General features: G+C 40.3%; 1 protein-coding gene across 1 annotated transcript in view; it reads left to right on the top strand.

Moving 5' to 3' along the window:
- LOC142495286 (dynein axonemal heavy chain 3-like) overlaps nucleotides 1–21,884 on the top strand; it is a 1,152,169-nt gene that overhangs the window by 517,436 nt on the left and 612,849 nt on the right. The window contains exons 31-34 of the mRNA XM_075600542.1: nucleotides 2,930–3,067; nucleotides 7,592–7,735; nucleotides 11,115–11,279; nucleotides 11,904–12,126. Coding sequence (XP_075456657.1) covers nucleotides 2,930–3,067; nucleotides 7,592–7,735; nucleotides 11,115–11,279; nucleotides 11,904–12,126 — 670 coding nt within the window. The remainder of the gene's footprint in view (nucleotides 1–2,929; nucleotides 3,068–7,591; nucleotides 7,736–11,114; nucleotides 11,280–11,903; nucleotides 12,127–21,884) is intronic.

The raw sequence follows: 21,884 nt of genomic DNA, 5'->3' as shown, positions 1-21,884 counted from the left end.
GACAGGAGAAAGGATGAATGAGTTTGAAACCAAAGAAAAGTTTGACATCATCACAACAGTGAAAAAATGTAAATGGCAGCAGGCCTGACGTATTGCAAAAATAAATTACATATGGTACTCAACTGGTTTCCAAGGGATAGCAAAAGACCAAGACAATGGCCGAAAGTAAGGTGGTAGGATGAAATCAGAAAATGTGTTGGAGCAATGGGGAGAAGAGAGGCTTGCAACTGCAGAACCTTGAAGATTAATGGGGGGTGGGGAGGGCGTCTTCATCAAGCAGTCGGTCGACAAGAGCTGATGAAAGAGAGAGAGAGAGAGAGAGAGAGAGACAGAGAGAGATATCATCATGTTAAAGTTCTATTCAGTCTTAGTCAGCACTGAGAAAAAGGCTAAATATTTTTACTCTACTGGATGATCATCAATATTTGTGTTTTTTTTAAGAGTTGCATAATTATGTATTTTGTCCCACTTTCTGCTTTTTCCCGCTCTTACAGCATGTCTTCTGTGCTGATTTACAGCTTTAAAGGCCATAGGGACTAATACTATTGTGTTTTCAAGAGCCTGTGTTTTATTATTGCAGACCTTTTCCTGTATTGGTTATACAGTTATTTACTTGGGTTTTCACCTTGGCTAAGAGAATATTTAAAACACCAACTCATTATAATTTAAGATTGCAGCCCATATTTACTAAGCAGTGCTGCTGTACATCATGTGTCTTTCCTGGGCTGGAAAACACTGACTTTCTGAACGGACTATGCACTTGAACGGATATGAAGGTGTCTACCTGCACTGCAAGGTATCTCATGGAATAGCGGTGCTTAGTAATAATAGGCCAGTGTGTCTCAGTCACCTAATTAAAATTAAAGGAATAGAATCACCTTCTGCGTTATTACAAGTATTTTTATTTTAATGCAGATATTTTAGCCAAAAGGGTTCATGTGGCTTCAGACCTAGGATATTTTCATAAAGAAAAACTATTCACAAGAAACTAAAATTCATATATTTCTGACAATTCGCATCCTATCCGAATATTTTCTCAGCTTAGCGCTTTTCTAACATATTTTATAGCACAAGAGTTAAAAATATTCTCACACATTGTTGCCATGAGACTTGCTGTTCAATACAGTGTAACGGATTTTCTGGCCTGGCCTGACCCACCCAATCTCATATTGGCCCCTGTGGTCTAACCAGCCCCCATTACAGTGTAGTGTCTGGTGGTGCACCTGTTGGCAACAGGACTCCTGAGTCTCCCGCATGATGTTGTGTGGGGATTGCCAACCCAGACAGGCAACTGAGGTAGTGTGCATGAGTCCTACCTATATCCAGTGCAGCGCCTCCACCTCATCAGGATCTCTGCGTCCGCAGGGAGATGGTTCTGATGAGGAACTCCTTCTTGGTGATGCCTTCCCCTGCTGAGTAACTCCAGACTCACACAGTGAAGTGTCTTTATTCAAGGTCATCTTTATTGGCATGGTGGTATGGGCCAGCTGCCCCTCACAGCTATCAGCTAGCCGCTCATTCCTTTGCTGCTCTCCATCTGGAAACTTCCTCCTTCTCCTAATGGAGTTACTTTCCACCTCTCCCCTTAGGGAGATTCAACAGCTTCTCTGTCTCTCTGCTCAGAGCTGCACAGACTCACAGCTAGCATGAGACTACTGCAACACTGTTGCTGACCTTCACGTGCCTCTCACTGAACAGAGGCAGCACAACAACAGGAAAACTGAACCACTAACTTTAGGCAGTGCTGTGTCTTATATCACCTCAGGAACAGGCACATCTCTGATGTCACTAAGGGTGGACACCAAGCATGTTGTCACTTCCTTTGGGACATATGACACCTCACCAGGGTTTGAGGGCAAACCTCCATGATGACTACTGGCAATCCTGCATACTTACCAGGTTTACTGCCAGCATGATAAAGAGATATGTACACCAATTTTACACATGGCTACACAGTAAATAGATCCAAGTGTATATAACTGCTTATAAAAATTCTAACTTGTATATCTATATCAGTGGTTTTCAACCGGGGTTCCGTGAGCACCCCTTAGGGGTTCTGCAGCTGCCAGGAGGGGAGAGCTGGGGAAACTCACTCAGCTGTCCCAGGACCGGCAGCATGGCGGTTCCCCCACATAGCTCTGACCCGGCGGCTCCTGAGCTAATCAGCAGCAGCTGGCAGCTCGCTGCTATACTTCTGCCTGCTCCAGTCAGCACACACTCTCGCAGAGAGGAGGAGGAGGGAACATATTCCAAGAGCTTCACTCCTGAACTGGTCTGGACAGGAGGTCAGAGTGTGTGTATATGTGTGTGTAAGTGGGAGAGTGTGTTTGTAAGTAGGAGAGAGAGAGAGAGAGAGAGAGAGAGAGAGTGTGTGTGTGTGTGTGTGTGTGTGTGTGTGTGTGTGTGTGTGTGTGTGTGTGTGTGTGTGTGTGTGTGTGTGTGTGTGTGTGTGTGTGTGTGTGTGTGTGTGTGTGTGTAAAAGGGGGTGTTTGCGTAAGTGGGAGAGGGTGTAAGTGGGAAATTGTAAGTGAGAGTGTGTGTGTAAGTGGGAGTGTGTGCGTGTTTTTATGTAAGTGGGAGAGTATGTGTGGGTAAGCGTGTGTGTGTGTAAGTAGGGGTGTGTGTGTGTGTGTGTAAGTGGGAGAGTGTGTGTAAGTGGTGGAGTGTGTGTGTGTGTGTGTGTAAGTGGGAGAGTGTGTGTACGCGCATGAGGGGGGAGAGAGTCGGGGGTGATGGGGGGGAGAGACACCCGGGGGGGGGGGGAGCGCGAGGGTTGGGGCTCCCCAGAATTTCAAAATCGAATTCTGGGGTTCCCTAACCGAAAAAAAGGTTGAAAACCACTGATCTATATTGTCATTGAAGAGAATATAGTTCTAACATTTAGTTTGCTTTACATAGCTTTGTCTGTTTTTGTTTGTCTATATTGTAGGTTCTTTTCCGGACTGTGGCAATGATGGTTCCAGATTATGCTTTAATTGCTGAAATCTCTCTTTATTCGATGGGCTTTGTTGCTGCCCGCAGCCTTGCTGCTAAAATAGTAGCTACGTACAGGCTATGCTCAGAGCAGGTAAGATTGCAATTATTCATCCTTGTCTTTCACAAAAAAAAAAAAAACAGTTTTGCAGTATTAGATAGTAGTGACTGTTCAGTTTTTTTAAATCTTATTTAACACTTAATGGCATTATATATATATATATTCTGAAAACCTGACCTGTTGGTAGCCCTTGAGGACAGGACGTGACGACCCCTGGTGTGGATAATTTATCCATGACTTTCTATTTTAGGTTGGTATTCCTAATGGCTCTTTCAGCATTACAAAATATTTGCAGAACTCATTGTTGAACTTTCCTTATAGAATTGATCAGGTGAACAAGGAATAAAAGATTTGCCAAGAATTCCTTATTTATTTTGATCAAGTCTTGACTGTCAAATTTAAATTTGATGTATGAATCTAATTTGACTCTCACAATGTTTTGATAGTGTCATACATATTCATTCTTCATACAATTAAACCGCGTCAGAAAATGTCTTTATCCATTTATTTACTTTTGTGAGCAGTGATTACGAGAATCAATTTTATTCCGTCTAGTGCTCTCTCCAACAACACCTGTATTATCAGCCAAGATTAATTCCTGTCTCAGGTTTTCTGGCTCTGCTCATCCCCCTTTCATATATATTAGCATGGTTTCACCTAACATTTCATTTTGTGCCTATGCACTTCTTTCAGAGAAATGTAGTAAGATGGATATGAGGCTATTGTCTGATAGAAAACCATTACCCTTTAGGTGAATACATGACCTGCAGCACAAAGATTTTACCGCCCACCAGCTTTGAGCATTATAATTCCATTATTCATTGCTCTCTTCATTCTGACACTTGTCTGTATGTAACCGATGCTACTGTAGGTTTCATTGCTAGCCCCTACCATGCTTTCAGCTCAGCTCACGCATTAAGCTCAGCTCTGAATCCTTTGTGCCTGCTCTCCAAGCCTGGTTCACTTGGGGCTTTATCTTACTGTTTTGCCTTACGCTTACTGGGTTCTGCTTGCTACCTGCCTCCCTCCAGTGGGCTTTTCCAGACATCGCTTTGCACCCCGTTCCTTCCCTCTTCCTCTCTCCTGGCTCAGGGCACCCCATGTCACCGCTACATGCGCGCATTGCTGTCCAGTCACAGTCCTTTTGGGCCTCTTAAATTCCTATTCCTTAATAATAGTGTTACATCCTTCAGTATGCCCCAAGCAGGGCCGGCTAGATGGCGATGTCATCGGTGCAACCACACCTGGCCCTGCGCATCTCCGGCCCGACTTCAGTAATCACAGTTTAATATTATGGTGGTTAAATTCAAACGCAAAGTCACACGATGGTGGGCAAGAGGCCCTGCGCATCACGGGACATCATGTGACATTGTGTCTTCAAGGCGACGTGTTGTAGCTTGAGGCGATGCTGGGACTGGAGGAGGTAAGAGGTCCCATCATACTCACTCTACCCCAGGCCCTGCCAAACTCCCAGACGGCCCTGGCCGAAAGAAGGACAGCGCTGCAAAAATGGTTCCTCACAGGTTTCCTGCACAAGGTTTTTTTTCTTGTGCTGCATGCTACACTTTCTAGGTCAGGGTACTAGAGCCAAGTTCCCAGCCCTATCATTTGTTGCCAATTGTTACCATTCCATTATCAACCTATACGCAAGACAAGTGGAAAGCTACGTCTGTATTTGCCATGTGTAACAACTCCGGCCCTGATTTCAGTCTCCCTAGGTGCAGCAGTCTGATTAAATAATCCGAGCAGCCTTATGCCTTTAAATATGAGATACTTCCCAGTCTTCATTACGACACCCCCCCTTCTCCTTTCATACTCCCTTCTCCTTTTTGTACTCCCTTTTTTTCCTTTTTATACTCCCTTCTCCTTTTTATACTACAAAAAACAAACAAAGATGCCCAAAGCTACTTCCAATGTGACAAAAATACACAGTGCAATACCTATATATTCTTTTGAAAAAGGGTAATTTAGTTCAACCATTTGGCCAAAGCGTCTTAAGCCTGCTGCCACTTCATGCGTGACCGTTAGCAGGTCCTAACACTCCCTGAGTTAAAATTCTTATTTACCTCTATAATTACAGGAAGAATGGCCAGCATTGGATCTGTCGTAAAACAGCAAAATGAAACTGACCTGCCAACTCCCTTCTCCTCCTTTTTATACTCTCTTCTCCTCCTGTTTATACTCTTTTTTCCTCCTTTTTATACTCCCTTCTCCTCCTTTTCATACTCCCCTCTCATTTTTATACTCTATTCTCTTCCTTTTAATACTTCATTCTCTTCCTTTTTATATTCCCTTCTCCCCCTTTTCATAATCCCTTCTCATTCTTTCCATACTCCCTTCTCTTCCTTTTTATATTCCTTTATACTTTTTATATTCCTTCTCCGCCTTTTTATACTTCCTTCTCCTCCTCTTCATATTCTCTTCTTCTTTTTATATTCCATTCTCCACCTTTTCATACTCCCTTCCCCTCCTTTTCATTCTTCCTTCAACATAATAGGCAGGATTAAAAAATATAGTTATTAAACCATGTTAAACAATGACATTATAATACAATGGTGATTAGTTAATACCTTTTTTATTTGGACTAACATTTGATATTACTATATAAGTCAAGCTTTTGAGAGTTCTCTCACTTCCTCAGGTCAGCAATACTAATTTACAGAGATTCCATGAGAATAACACAAATGTAAAAAAAAAAAAAAAAGAATTATGATGCAGAGAAGGAATAAACAGACCGGGCAATAAATGGATGAAAGGGACAGTGAGATACAGGACCATACATCCATCAGTAGTGTGCAGGGTGGGGGGTTATGGGGGGTTAATTGTAAAATTCACAGAGAGGTAGGGAGACACTTTAGAAAGAATAATGGTAATGGGTTAAAACCACCATATCAGCATTAAGTCCTCTTCTTTTAATGTGAAAGTGTATTATCTTGAAAGCTTGTCTTATAATATAAATTGTTAGTCCAAATTAAAAAAGGTGTCACCTAATACTGACGTACTCATTTACTCTGCACTATCGACACACTCCATGTAGAAGAGAGAGACACGGGCTGCTTGAAGCTGTGTAACCGAACACTGCTAGGGAATGGGATGCATAAAGTGATTACTGACCCAAAAGGCTTCTTAGAAACGTAAGAAGGGAAAGTCAATGCAAACAAGAACTTCTTTAAAGACCAACTCTTGCGCTTCCTTCTTTCCTGGAAGATAGAGAACTATTTCCATTGGTTAGATTTAGGGCGATGTCTGGCAGCCATTATCCTGACTTATCTAATCTGGTGTAACTACTGAACCCTTATCTAGGAGCATAGCTCCATTAGCAGAACTGGAACAACCAGTCAACCTGTAAGTGTACCTATTTTTCTAAGTGGCTAATTGAGTAATATTACTCATTAATACACTGCTGTGTTTTTCTGCATTTCTTTTATGTCTGTAACCTTTACTTGAGTCTTCATGCCGGAGGGCATCTTTTCTTCTCCACTCTGCACTATCGCAACTGAACTAACACAGCTATTTCTACTTAATTCATAAATCTGGTGGGAAAATGTATTTTGGACTGGTACTGTATTTCCCCAAACTGTCATCTACCAGGAGACTTCGATAAACACAGCCACACAAGTCCGTGTGAAAATATTTGTATAACATTTTTAACGATCTGTAATAAAATTATAACTATGGTATATTCTCATTCTTAGTAAATATATATTGCAGCATTGATAAAGCAATATATACCCAACTAAACACTCACATTTAGCTGTATTTTGCTGTCTCTGTCTACATTTGGTTGACATTCTATTTTTTCTATTAACCTTTTCACAGAAACGCAATTTTGCACATACTTATTGGTACTGGTAGATAACGAACTGACTAGAATTGTAGTTAGTAATTAAAGGGCATTGACATTGCAGTTAATTAATCATTAATGAAATAAAATAAATTATTTGTACTATGTCTGTGCATATGAGAAATACAGTATGTGTAACATATGTATCGATGAAAAACTTTCTTGCTGATTAATTAAACGTCATCACTACCAACAACAAATCGACAATTCATCTCGGAAAGGATTGGCACTAGAACATTGGAGTACATACTGTATTTGTAATTGCACACTGTATTATTCATAGCACTGGTTGTTCATTTATTCTCTTAGATCAGGGGTCTGAAACGCAATCCTTAAGGGTCACCAACAGGCCAGGTTTTATGGATATCCCTGCTTCAGTCTTCGAGTGAGCCTCTGATTTAGCCACCTGGGCTGAAGCAGGGATATTCATAAAAAATGGCCTGTTATTGGCCCTTGAGGACTGCGTTTGTGGCCCCTGTCTTAGATGAACTGTTGCAGGTCTGGGATGGGTGTCCTCCCTTAGTTTCTATATGCGCTCTAGTACTGAGTGGTCTTGGTGAGTAGCGCGTTAGAAAAAGTTTGCAATAAATAAACTTCCAATGTAAGAAGTAAGATTTAGTGTACAGTACATTGGTACTATGTTTATTGTACCTATAGCATGACTTCTAATCTTATTTAAATAATAATGCCTTATCTTTTTATTATTGTTTTAGCTGTCTTCACAGCTCCACTATGATTATGGCATGAGAGCAGTAAAGTCAGTATTAACTGCAGCTGGAAATCTGAAGGTTAGATATCCAGATGAAAAGGAGGATGTCCTGATGCTTCGATCAATCCATGACATCAATCTGCCAAAGGTATGCTGTGGTTACATGGCTACACCCATAATACACAGTTTTAGAGTTGGAGAAAGAAGGACAGAGAACAAGAGCTACATGTAGCATTGGACTGTACTTACATCATTTCAGGTTGATTGACAGTTACACAAGTTGCAGTGAGATTAACTGCATGCTATAGTTTAATTAAAATATTTATGGATATAAGTTTCTTTAAGAATTAATGCTGTCAAATGTTTGTTTGTATATAGTTTATTTTGAATTTTTTATCTCGTGCTAGAATGTTTTAGAATATTTGATATTTATAATGGGGATTTTTTAAATGCAAATAGCTTGTTTTTTACAGTACAATTAACAGGGGCTATGAGATTAAGATAATAATAAAATCACATACCATACTCTGTGCTCAGTCTCAATGAGCTAAATAAAAACGGTGCTGTCCCTTGTGGAACGTGAATGAGCCAATGGCAGTAACAGTGATTGGTGCCTTTTTTAAATCAAAGAACTATACATATTTTCAGAGTTCGTTAGTACTGTAAATGTGATCGATTGAAAGTTGGGAATGGGTTTGACTAATTACACCTCACCATAAGGGCTGAAGGAGTGGCCCAGTGAGTAAAGACACTGACCCTGAAAAACAATGACACTGAGTTTTAATTAGGGGAGCTTGTTTCAAATCCTGGTGTTGGCTTCTTATGACCTTAGGTAAGTCACTTTATCTCCTTGTGCCTCAGGTACCAAAACATTGATTGTAAGCTGTATGGAGCAGAATGTGTGCCTGCAAAAATTCTATGCTATAATTATTATTCCTTCTGTGTAGTAGCAAGTACTTGCCTACCTCTTGCACAGACAAAGTGCTCTTCTTCTCTAGCACTGTTCAGGGTCAAAAAGAAACAGGAGATTGAGAAAATGTGTGATTGACATGTATCTGCTTCTTAGGGTCCCTGCTGGGGAGAAAAAAAAAGCCAAAATAGCGTACAAAATGTTATTGTTAACTAAATGGCCCTTTTCATTTGTGCCAGGAAACTGGTTCATCGGATTTAAAAGTGGTACTTTTCCAAGTAAAATGACTTTAAAAGTGTCATTTAAAATTTCCATTAATGGCAATATTTCATGCTCGTTAGCTTTGAGTTACAGTACTTCCACTTACATTATCAAGTGACACAGGGATTTGTTATATGAAGAAAGATCAGATTTTGGGGACAAGTTACTGATGCACAACGTTTTCTGAGCTGTGTCAATGTTAGTATGTCTTCCATCAGAAATAGCAAACAACTGAAGCAGATGGTCAAAACAGAATATTAAACATTTAAGTTTGTCATGGCACTTGCATGAAACCTAGTCTTTTATTCTCTCAGGGGTGTATACTTATTATTAGAGATAGGCAAGCTCAGGGGGACAAACACAGAGGCCCCTATTCTCCCCCCCCCACCCCAACACACACACAAACCCCTGCGGTTTGGAACTATCCGAGTCGCAGCTCACCCTGAGTTACCTGGGCGGGAAGGAGTATATGCTGCTGTGTATATTATATATTCAACCCTTTGTCTGTGTGTGCATACAGTGTGTATGTTTATTTATTTGTGTGTGTATATACACACGTTCACTGGTTTTTATATATATATATATATATATATATATATATATATATATATTTTCCTTAAAAGGTTCTGTAGTATTAGATAATAGTTGATTTATTTATTCAACTCTTAATGCAGGTTTTAGCCCACCTTCCAAGCAGTGCAAGATCTTTGCAACCCTTTCCTGTTTGTGATAACTTGTTACCAACATTCCCAGCAGTTTGAGCTATAATCTGTAACAATAGATAATGTTACCTTAGTAATATAAAGTAGCTGCTGAGTTATACTGACTGAAGGATTGCTTAAACTGAAAGGCGGCCACAACTGGAGATACTATTAAATTAGGAAGACCTCATCTCCTCTTCCCTGCAAAAGCCATATTTCAGGTTCTGGAGGGAGTTAGCACCACCTTCATTTTGCATCTAAATCAAGTACAAAGTGGGCAGTTTTTCAACTTTTAGAGAAGAGGTATAGAAATGCGTTTTGCAATAGAGAATACAATTTTTTACACACATTTCATCCGCTTGTGAACATGCCAAAATGTGCGATTTGGTAATGACAAATTCAGAGCTATTAGAATAAGCCCCACTGTGTTCAGAAAAACTGTGATCCCTTTTCTTTTTCATCATATCTTGCAGAAAAATCACAACATTTTCAGGGCAATTTGAGCTATTATAGGTCTGTCACAATACACAGTAGATTATTACATTTAAGAATTATTTGATAATCTAATAAATTTTCTTTGGAATTGATGGCGGTATGATGACCTCACCAAGTGCATAGTTACAAAACGGTCTTTATCGAAGCGAAGAAGATAAGAACGTTATAAAGTGTTCGAGACAGAGCGAGAATTATGGTCCAAAACGGTTACATAAAATGTTTCCTGATAAAGGATGGTCTATAGGAGGTCTGAAAAAATGTATTGGTAAAACAACGTTTTATTCAGGAGTGGGAGCAGCTATATCAATGCGTTATCTATTATGCAATCACACAGCGGCGTTCTGATCTTCGGGCGTCCGTTTCAGCAGAAGGAGAACATTTTGGACATACTTTGAACTCAAACTTTATAGTAATCTTATTGTATTAGATTACAACTGTTTAACACATTTATGCGCTGTGAAGGAAAAACTCCTATTTCTCGTTTAATTTACATGAACCTACCGCAGGGTATCTGGTACTTGTTGACATAATACTGTGACATTAATTTAGTTAACATCCGTTCATTGTCTACATTGTGCTTCTAAAATAGTGTTAATCTACATAACAGACCTACAATTGTGCACATTTTATTGGCGATTAAGCGAGAAAAATATAAGATATGATGGAAAAAATTAAAGTGGTCTCTTTTCTCCTGAACAAGGTGTATATACAGGACAGTATACACATTCAAGCCCCATATATAGAGCTTTAAAAGTGGACCCTTGTGTAAATCCTGATGTCAGCTCCCTATGACTTTGGGGCTTTTATCATATTTCAATCTGGAATAGGATTTGATTTTAATAATTAAAATGAATGAATCACAAAAATATCCTGTAGACATAGATAAGTATTTTTTTTCTTAATGAATGTTGAATTTTTATTCCACAGGATGCAAACTAAATACATTTTAGGTAATGACTTTGCTGTGTATGCTTGTGTTTTATTAATAAATGATGCTGTAAAATCCGCCGTCTCCTTTTTATACACATTACACATTTGGTTACTTTTAATTGCAGGTGAGGGTTTATTTAAACCAGCTTTAGTGAGATGACATTGGGGGAACTTTTTTTTTCTAAACGCTCAACATTTCTAATCTTTTTTTCCTTATTTTCAATTTACAGTTTTTGTCCCATGACATTCCACTTTTTGATAGCATCATTTCTGACCTGTTCCCGGGGGTCGTTTTGCCAACTCCTGGCCATGGAAGCCTGGATGTGTCCATCAGGGAAATTACAGGGAAAATGAATCTGCAGCCAGTCCCCTGCTTCATCAAGAAGATAATACAAGTCAGCAAACGTTCCTCTAAATCGTTCAAATTCAAGGCTAAGTGTGGAAGCATTTTGTCAAGAAATAGCTTTAAAGATGTCATGCTACCGTTCTTAATTGTGCTTGCTATTTAAAATAGTGAATTAGATCGGCTTCATTGTTTCTTTTATTAAAAAATACTTAGACATTGTTGATGTATTTTCCCTGATTAATAGACTCCTGGTAATAAACACTGTGCATATGATCACATTTGTCCTTAAAAAGAGACGGAAAACATTGTGCAACTTTTATTGTTGAGATGCATTTGCAGAACACTTTCAACCTCAAAATGGGTCTCTTGCTGATGATACACTGTAACTTTGCAAAAACCTCTCTTTTGGAAGGATAGTTGTACAAAATGTTAAGTCGTATTAGTTCTGAAGAACTGCAGATGTATTGCAGGTTATAATACCTTTTTGGTAACACACATACGTTTTTCATAGGTAACGTTATAGGGCACTGAATTATCAAAACCTTCCAGGTCTCCTTTAAGTGTACTGTCAATGTTAGGCAAAATGTTAAACATGCATAGTTCCACTGTAATGAGTAATTTGTTTGACTTTTATATTGAAGCAATATCACAAAATAGTATTCAATTTTTTCAGATCTATGACATGATGCTAGTTCGTCATGGTTTTATGTTGATTGGAAGCTCTCTCGGGGGGAAAACATCTGCACTGAAGGTACTTTCTGGGGTTCTAGAAGACTTGGAAGCAAAAGGACTAATGGATGAACATGGAGTGGATTATGTTTTTATAAATCCGAAGGCTATAACCATGGGACAGTTGTATGGCAGATTTGATCCAATTTCACAAGAATGGAGTGATGGTAAGTCTTTGGAAGGGATATCATGTAGAAAATATTGGTAAGCACTTACATTGCCTATTATATTTACATCAAACCCAATACCCATTGTGGGCAATGTGGCAAGTTTCTTTTTCATCTCAAAGGAAAAAAATATTTAAATATTAGTGTGTATATAAGAAGAAAATTGCACGCAAGCTCACACGCAATTTGTAAAATTAATGTATGCATATCTTTATTTGTATAGCACCATCCCTGTACATAGCGTTTAACACATGTGACATAATAATAGGAGATATAATAGGAAAAAGTACCTCAGTCACAAAAATAAACATTAGGACAATTAGTCCCTGCCCTGAAGAGCTTACAATCTAATTGGTAAGTAGGGAGAACTTAAAGAGACAGTAGGTAAGTGTGACCTCAAGGGGTCGTGGTAAATATATGAGATGTGTCAGTCAAGGGAGCTACCCAAAAGAGTTTTGTTTTAAGTGTAGCACCTGGTCCCCCCTCCCACGGGAGATCTGGCCACTATACTGTATGGGTGTTTCTCAGGTGCTGTGAGCTCACCTGTGTGTTACACAAGGCCCGAGGGCTCTGCTGGTGTTGTGTGGGTGCAGCAATAGGCCAGGCTTTTCCTCCTAGGATGGCAGCGCATCCATCCCATGAGGATCCTAACAGGCAGGATGGTCCCCTGGGCAACTCCTTCTCTCCAAAGACCACATAACTCCTTCTCCTCCAAAGACTGGTATAACTGAGTCTTTATTCTGTACACAGCATAGCATCCTCCACAATCCCTGGAGCAGATGCCCAGAGCTTGAGGCCCCAAGCATCCCTCCTAAACTCCCTCACCCCCTGATGGGATGAGGGGAACACTCCCACTCCTCTGAGGGAGGGAAGACACACACCAACTACACCTAATCAACTTGGTGGAGTGTCAGCTTTTATACCCGGGGGGAAGGGCTTGTAACCCTGCCCCATATCAGGGCAAGTCCAGGTACTGACAGGTATCACACAATATACATGTGATCCCAGTCAGAACCCTCCCACCCCCCAGGTATGACACTCCAACTGCCGGTTTAGGCCTGCCCCTGGATATGCAAAATAGTACCCATTCAGGCTGCACCTGCAGGCTAGGTCCTGTGCAGGAGTTTAACCCCAACACTGCCTGTTCCTATCAGGATTTATAGTGTTGAGGCCAGTGGAAGGCTATAGCCAGGGCACTAGGCTACATCAGATATACATTAAAGGTAGATAGAGAGTGTGCCAGTCGGATATTGAGGGGAAAGACATTCCAGATGTGTGGGGCAGTGAGTGAGAAAGGTTTTAGGCAGGAGAGGAACTTGGGTACAAACGTGGTAGACATAAGAGGAAAATATGAATGAAAATATGATTTAAAAAATATGAGTGTGAGATCCTTTCTGTGCAGTAGTTTTGAATAAGGTATCCTGAAGACAAATGTATTTCTTTGCAGTTTCAATGTTTATTCTACTGAGGCAAAAAGCTTCATACAATAAAGGCATCATATAAAATGCGGTTATGGAGCGGACACTTTACAGCATACGGTACATCATAATCACCATAGCGGTGAGGTGGTAACAGTTGTAAAATATACACTTCTTATATCCTCTTTCTGGCTGCTAGCCAAATGTCCTTTGTCAATCATTAATGTTAGAGCAATGTTTCTTTACATTTTTATCTTATTAGCAATTGTTACTCTGATTTACAAACCTCCCTTGTACAATTACTGAGTCCTTCTAATCTATAGGATTAACGGTGTTCCTAATCTCCAAAGCCAATCTTTATTATATTCTGTTGTTAATTAACTATTTCTAACTCCTTTCCATACCCATGAGTTTATACTATTCAACTCAGCAGACAATAAAAATACCAAGTTTAAAAAAAAATGGAAATTAATAAAACGAGATAAAGTCTGGTTCGCATATGAATTTATCTACAGGAGACATCCTTGAGCAGAACGCAAGAGGCAAGCAGGTGTATAGCGAGAAATTAGGGCTGGAGATGTATGGAAGGGCAGCAGAGTGTATAGCCTTAAGAGAGAAGACACATTTTGCAAGTAATATATGATTTAATAGGAAGTCAGGAGAGGGATTTCAGCAGGAGAGGCAGATTTAGGAGAGAATAAAGTGATTCTAGCAGCAGCGTTTTGGATACATTTTTGGGATAGAAAGTTACAAAAGTCAAGGCGGGAGAGAATGAGAGCATATGTTACAGTTTTAGCTGTAGAGTGACAGATGAAAAGACGTATCTTTGAAATATTAAGCAGGAAAAAGCAACAGGTTTTAGCAACATTGTGAATGTGACAGGAGAATGTGAGGGAGGAGTCAAATGTAACCCCTAGGCAGCATGTTTGTGATACTGGGTGTATAATAGTGCTGCTCACAATAATGCAGGTGTTAATGAAAGAAACACTGAAAGCTCGGTTTCGGATACCAAGAGTATGGAGAATGTTAAGGAGAAGAAGTTGGTCCACAGTATCAAAAGCTGCAGAGAGGTTAAGTATTATAAGCAGGGTGTAATTACCTTGGTCATTAGCAACATTAATGCTGGTTTTTTTTTGCCTTGGGTACATACTTGCACCATCTTTTATATAATTGTCTTTGTTTTATCATTTGGATTAATGGCCAAGTATGATTGAATAGCTGGTTCTGATAGTAATATGAGATATCGCTCACCCTTGGTAGTTAGGTAAACAATGTTACAAATTATTTGTACATTTCAGAAATGACGAGAAGTCAAAGTAGTTTAGAGTCTTGCCTGTGTCTAAATGCAGCCTTTGTATTTATTAATTGTCTGAAGGTAACAAAGACACAAGGCATTACAAAATATTTACGTATAATATATTTATAGACTGTGTGTGGTGTGTGTGTGTGTGTGTGTGGTGTGTGTGACTGTGTGTATGTGTTTTTCCCATACTTAATTCTGTCTAGGAGAAGAACATACCAAAGGGCAACTGTAACAGGGACTTATTACTGTTTGAGAGCAACTGCCTCTAAATCCAGCAGTGTGTTGGTTAATTGCACACAGGCAATCAACCCTACTCCACCTAGCTGATTAGGACTCTTGAGAAAAGCCTGATGTGAGAAACAGGAGAGGGATTCCCGAGTTCAAAATTGGGCTGACACAGGAAAGCAGAGAAGCCTGCACACAGACACTGTCTTGAGCACAAAGCTTGTGCTGAGATCAAGATACCCAGAGACTGACAATGAGGGCCACCTGCTTAAGGCTAAGGCCCCCCTCCCTCAGTCAGTGCACCCACACTGCAGACAGGCGGGGCGCTGACAGACACATACCGCGATATGCGGTCTGTAGGGAGTGGGAGCCGGGGCTGGAGTGGGAGGGGCGTGGTTTAAGCGGAGGGGGGCGTGGTTTAAGCAGAGGGGGCGTGGTTTAAGCAGAGGGACCCGCTACCCCCCCCTCCACGGGCTCGGGCTCCCGGGCTGCAGGAGAGAGCTGCTGCGGGCTGCCCTACTCACATGCTGACACTCAGGCACACACACACACTCAGGCACACACAGACACACAGACAGGCACTCATGCACACACACACACACAGGCAGGCACTCACGCACACATATACACACACACAGATAGGCACTCAGACACACACATACACACACACAGACAGAAACTCATGCTGCTTTCCCTATACACACTCCTCCCCGCTCCCCGAAGCCTCCCCTCCTCCCGAAGCCTCCCCTCCTCATTGGCTCACAGCCACACCACGTGACGCGTCGACGCTTGGGATTACAATTCTCTTGAATCCACTAGCGGCTGACGCCTCACAGCGTGTAGTGAGCTGTGCTGTGAGGGGGGTCTGGGACCGGCTCGGGAGGATTCCCCTGCTGGTGGGGAACGCTCGTGCGGCCGCCCGCGCCGCCGGGCGCAGCGGGTCCCAGGCCTAAGGTACTGCCTGAGACTTTGGGGTGATCGGCTGGTAATGGGAATATCCCTCCAGTCCTGCAGATAGGGTCTGGTAAAGTAAGTTAGCCCTTACAAAGGGATAGGGGTTTGTTATTTTGTTGTTTTTGTATGTTTTGCCTGGATAAAGGAACAGGTTCAATAAAGTCAAGATATAATTTCACCCAAATCGGTCTCCATTATATGAACCTCTGCACACATATCTTACAGCAACAAACACATTTTACAAAGTTATTTCATGCAATAACTACAGTAATACGTATGTGTATGTATACACTGCCAACCACTACAACTGTTTGCAAAAGTTCAAACATTCTACAAACTTTGTTGTTCTTTGTGAGGAAAAAGTGTCGTAAAAAATGTAGAAGGTGATAAAACGCTGATGTGCAAGGTCACATTAATCTAAAAAATAACAATAGCTATTTCTGCAAAATTTTAAATCATTTAGAAAAATGAGCAAAAAATGGCATTCATTTTTTTTTCCAAACATTTGTATTGGGTAATCGGATAACAAACCACATCCATGCACATTTGAACAGAGCGATATACAGTACAATAAGATGCTTTCATGTACATACTGTACATGGAGAATTGCTAAATACAATGAATTGCTTTTCAGCACACCATATTGTATCGTAGATCTTGTCGTCTATTCAGAGTTAGGCATGTCAGTTTCAGTCTGGTGGTTCGGTGTCAGCGCTAATGGATATATCAAGTTAATGTCCTTATAAAGAGGACAAGACGAGAAGGAGAGAGAGAAGAGGAAAAAGGAACTCGAGAAGGAAAGAAGGAAGAAAGGAAAGGAGGAGGGGTGTGGGGGTGCAGTGATCCCACGGCCAACCAATCCGTCAATAGGTATTATCCTTTTGTTATTTTGAGATTCTTCTATTACTCATTAGCGAATTGTACTCAAGTTATCCCTTTTAGTCGACTTTGGGTCAGATTGGGTTCTTAATCATTAAGATATGCTATTTTTATCTTGTCAGTACTGCGGAACTCAGTTATCAGACCTGTGTGGTTCAATTCACTGCTGTATCCATGGTTCCCACATTCTATAAAATTCATCTGTTGATTGCTTTAGAAAAGCTGTCATTTTTTCCATTAGCAGCACCTTATTTATCCTTCTCTCAACAGCCAGTATGGATGAGGGGGCAATCTTTTTCCAGGAGGCCGCCACAGCGCATCTGGCTGCCGTCAGTATAAATGATATTAGACGTCTATTAGACGTTGTGGACAATCCACATTCTCCACTGGCTTTGCCAGTAGAAAAGTCAGAGGGTCTAGTGGGATGGACAATTCTGTTGTAGCTTTAATAATTGTTTGGACCAGTGTCCAAAATTTCTGTATCGCTGGACATGTCCACCAAATATGCAGCATATTCCCTTTTTGCCCACAGCCCCTCCAGCACAGATCCAACACCAGAGGGTAGATTTGCTTCAGTCGGCTTGGGTTGAGGTACCAATAGTAAAGAATCTTATAAATATTTTCCTTTATAGTGGTACACATAGATGTCTTTGCAGCAAACTCCCAAATATCCTCCCAATCATCTCTATCAATGTCCATGTTTAGATCAGCTGCCCATTTAAGCATATAGTCATGATAAGGGGTGTTTACCAAGGCCTCAAGACCAGCATATATTTTTGTGATCATGCCGTTTTGTTACAGTTCTTTTTTTACACAATTCAAAACTTGAGAGAGGGGAAAATTCTAGTTTTGGCGAGGTGTTTTGCAGGAAGTGCCTGATCTTAAGGTATTTAAACATATGGAAATCTGGTTCTTTCTATCTAGTCTTAAGCACTAAAAACTAAGAAATTTCCCATTGTGTAACAGGTCGGCAATTGTTCTGATATTCTTTGTTTTAAATTGATCAAATTGTTTAGTGGGAAACTAGGGTTGTTAAAAAGGGGGTTGAGTTGTGGCGTTGTAGATTTGAGATTGAATTTACTCTTGGACTTGGCCCAGATCTCCCAGGTGCATCTCATCGGACCCTGCTCAAACCCCCTCACTTGTGGGTCTTTTTTGTCCGGGCCCATAAGGTCGTTAGCAGAGAAGGCGTTCAGGCGTACTGGGATTCTATGGCCAACCAGCTATATTGGGCTGGGTCAGCGTTCCAAACCACCACTTGTCGTAATTGGGCAGCTTGGTAATATTTTGAGATATCTGGAACTCCCATGCCCCCTCTTAGTCTTGAGGTCAGCATAACTGACCTAGCGACTCTGGGTCTCTTGGCCTGCCAGACAAAGTGGGATATACTATTTTGTATATTTTTAAGTTCGGATCCAGGTATCCGGACTGGGAGAGTCTGAAAGTGATAAAGTAACCTGGGGAGTATATTCATTTTTACTGAGACTATTCTACCTATCCACAATATCTGGAGGGCATGCCACCTTGTCAAGTCTTTTTTAAAAAAAAAAAAAATTTTTAATTAAAAAAAAAAAAAAAAAACACTGAAAATGTTTCTGGGAAATGTTTGCAAATCTCCCGAAAAATTTTTTTGCAAATTAAAATGGGATTGTTGCGCACAAATGGCTGTGAATGCGAGAAAAAATACAATGGTTACAAGTTCATTATTTTTCAGAGTTGAATCAAATATGAGTTTATTTCATTACGAGTATACAAGGAGAAGAAGTTCAATGCAGAGCTTTCTCTGCCATACAGTGACAAACACATAATCTTTATACCCTCCTGAGGTATAATACATGCCCCTAGATGGGCTGGCTTACAGAAAATTATAATAATACGCCTCTCCAGGAGGGGTTGACCTTTTATTGATACGGATACCTAATCAATACAAGAAAATACAGGTTTTTACTACATAAGTTTTATACTTGAGTTCACTCCTGGGGTGAGGTTTTCTGTGACCATATAATTATCACATTTCTAAATTTAGGGCTGTTATTTGAAAATAAGGAGGAACAGGAGAAGCAGGTTTTTATCTCCTATGCTCCTAAACTCCAATTATTTTGCAAACACATCCACCCACCCAAATGGGGGTTTTACATAACAGCTATTCCTACCTCAAACTGGTTCTGCATTCCGTTCATCTCCCCTTGCGCCTGGCATATATACAGATTAGTTGTGGAAGAGTGAAAGACCCTGAGGGAATCTGTGACTTACAGGATAGCAAGATCACTGAGGTCAAATCTCAATCAAACTTCTATCATACTACATTAAAAAAATGATGAAGGACAAACAGAGAAACAAAATGGTTGCATGGATCCTTGTACACCCCCCTACGTGTGCTTTATATCACACTTTCACATGGCCAAAGTATAAAAAAACAGGTACCTTTCACCATCAATCATCGGTCTTCGTTGGACACCTTGAAATAATCACTTATAAAGGAAATATATTGATTGTGCCAGTTTTATACATGTAATTTTTACCCAACTGATATATTGAGATAATACCAACTGAAGATGAAGTCCCATGTAGGACCAAAGTGAACCAACGTCATTGGCATATTTAATGGCTTATATTTTGGTGGTCTTGATAAAAACAAGATAAGACAAAGGTATAGTCCATCGTAGGGCCAAAGTGTATGAATGGAGTTACATCTCAGTGTTTTATGCCATTTGTAACAACATCTGACATCTATAAAATGTTTAAATTTTTTTTTTTTTTTTAAATACTTAAAAAAACAATTAGTTTATGGACATGGTGAGTAAGGAGTTTCATTTCCGCTGGCTACTCCCCTTGATGTGTGATGTCACTGTGTTTTCAACAAGAGGTTGAACAGGCAAATTTACCTCTTTCCTCTCTGATAAGAACAGGGTGGGATAAGGGTAACGAAAACAGTTGATTGACAAACACTTTTCCATTCATTACCCAGGTCTTTGTTAGCATGTTACATTTGTTGAAGCAAGCCAATTAGACATATTTTAATTCCTTTAATTAATATGCCCATGGGTTTCAGGAAAGAGAAAACAAACAATAACTTCAGAAAAAATGTATAGCATTTTCCAAAAATAATTTCAACCCATTAATTCAGTTTACATTGTGCGCGTTGGGTCGTACACTTTTCAGTAGTGAGACACACATATTAAATAATACATGTTATATTAATGTAGCCCCTTTATCCCCACCGTAAGTGAGATCTGGTCCGCTACTAATGTCTTCTGTGTGATGTGGTGCATACCTGTGAGGTAACAGGAGGGCTGAGAACTTCCGCGATGATGTGAGGATCATCAGGACAGGTTTACAGGGTACCTTTGTTCGTTGGCAGCGCCTCCAGTCAGTGAGGATCCTCTGTGATAATAGGATGGTCCATGCTGACACCTTTTCATATCCCAAAACAGTGAATGGCACTTGTATATTGTTCCGTGGTGTTTTTTGCATCAGTAGTTGTTACAGCAGGCACATTACTTTCTTGCTTCCCCTAGAAGGTTACTTTAAGGCTTGAGACCCATCTAAGCTTCCTTCTGTATGGTGCTGCTCCTGCATCCCCTTATGGGACCAGGGTAGCTTTTGTTCACTCCACAGGGGAAGGAAAGAGACACACCCACTTTTGGGAGAGAGACAGTTTATATACCCCTGGGTTGAACTTGTAACCCTGTCCCATAACAGGGCAGGTCTGATATTGACAGGTCATCACAATCCAACATGTGACCCAACCACTACCTCCTCCAGGATGACACTCTCTGGCTGTTGCTAGGCATGCCCTTGGTTACAGTTACTGCATCCAAGGCTGCTATATCAAACATGACCTTCTGGAGGAATTCACCCATCCACTGCCTGTACCTAGCAGGACTTACACTTGTATGGCCCAGGGAAATAAGTAGTGGCCGGAGGCTAGGCTATATTAATATTACTGCTATAGTTTGTTATACAGTGCTTGTAATATGTAGCACTGTACATGGTAAAATAAAGATTTCAATAATCCTATCCTAGAGAGTTTCTAATCTATTGTTTGTGTTTGATGCATGTAGAGGTAAAAGGACTTTTCCAAAGTCACAAAGAGCTTGGCACCAAGGCTCAGACTGGTGTCATATGCTTATCAGCCCTGTGCCATACAGTACTGTAGCTACTAGGCTACTCGTTTTATCTCTGTGCTTTCAGCAAATGATGCATTATGTTAATGATGTTAAGTGTTCTGTAAAAACAGTAGTTGCGAAGAAAGAATATGCATATTGCGTATTTCTGTGGTGACCTTCACTCTAAGCAAGAACAATGTGCTTAAGAATTATCAAGCAGTCTTGTGCCTAAATTCCACCCTTGCAGACTGTGCCTGGGGCCTCTATATTTGGAATTTTTCCAGGATTCATTGCTCTTCACGCAAATAAATCATATTTAACAATGTGGGAAGCACATGTGCTTTTACTTTCTGTCTTTCTGGGGTCAGTGGCTTTTGCTATTCAGTATTTTGGACATACCATCAGCAAATAATAAACCTAAAAGAGTCTCTATACAAAAAAATCTAATGACACAAAAGCCATCCATACACATTTTAGTAATTGATACAACAGTTATCACACTTCTTCAAGGTCATGTGGAGCAATATATACATTTAGCATACAGTACATATTCATGGTTCAAAAGTGACTGTTAAGGAAATAATATATATTTCAACAAAACAAAATGTCTCGCAATTTAAAAAAATGTTGCCTTTTTTAGCCATTCACCTAACATGATGGTTATTTAGTTTGTAATTCCCATAACAGCATCCCACGGTTGGGAACAGTGTGGAACGAAAAAGTGGATGAAAAATTAGCAAAATGAAAGCCTCTGTGTCTGACTAGAATGAGCTAATTGCAACAATTAACAGCACAATAAATGTCTTTTATTTCATTTCGCAATGATCTTTAAGGGAACACGATGATTTGGTGGGAAATGAAATGTGTACA

The sequence above is a fragment of the Ascaphus truei genome, chromosome 5, assembly GCF_040206685.1.
Source record: "Ascaphus truei isolate aAscTru1 chromosome 5, aAscTru1.hap1, whole genome shotgun sequence".
In the NCBI taxonomy this organism is placed as follows: domain Eukaryota; kingdom Metazoa; phylum Chordata; class Amphibia; order Anura; family Ascaphidae; genus Ascaphus; species Ascaphus truei.
This window is presented reverse-complemented; position numbering and strand designations above follow the sequence as displayed.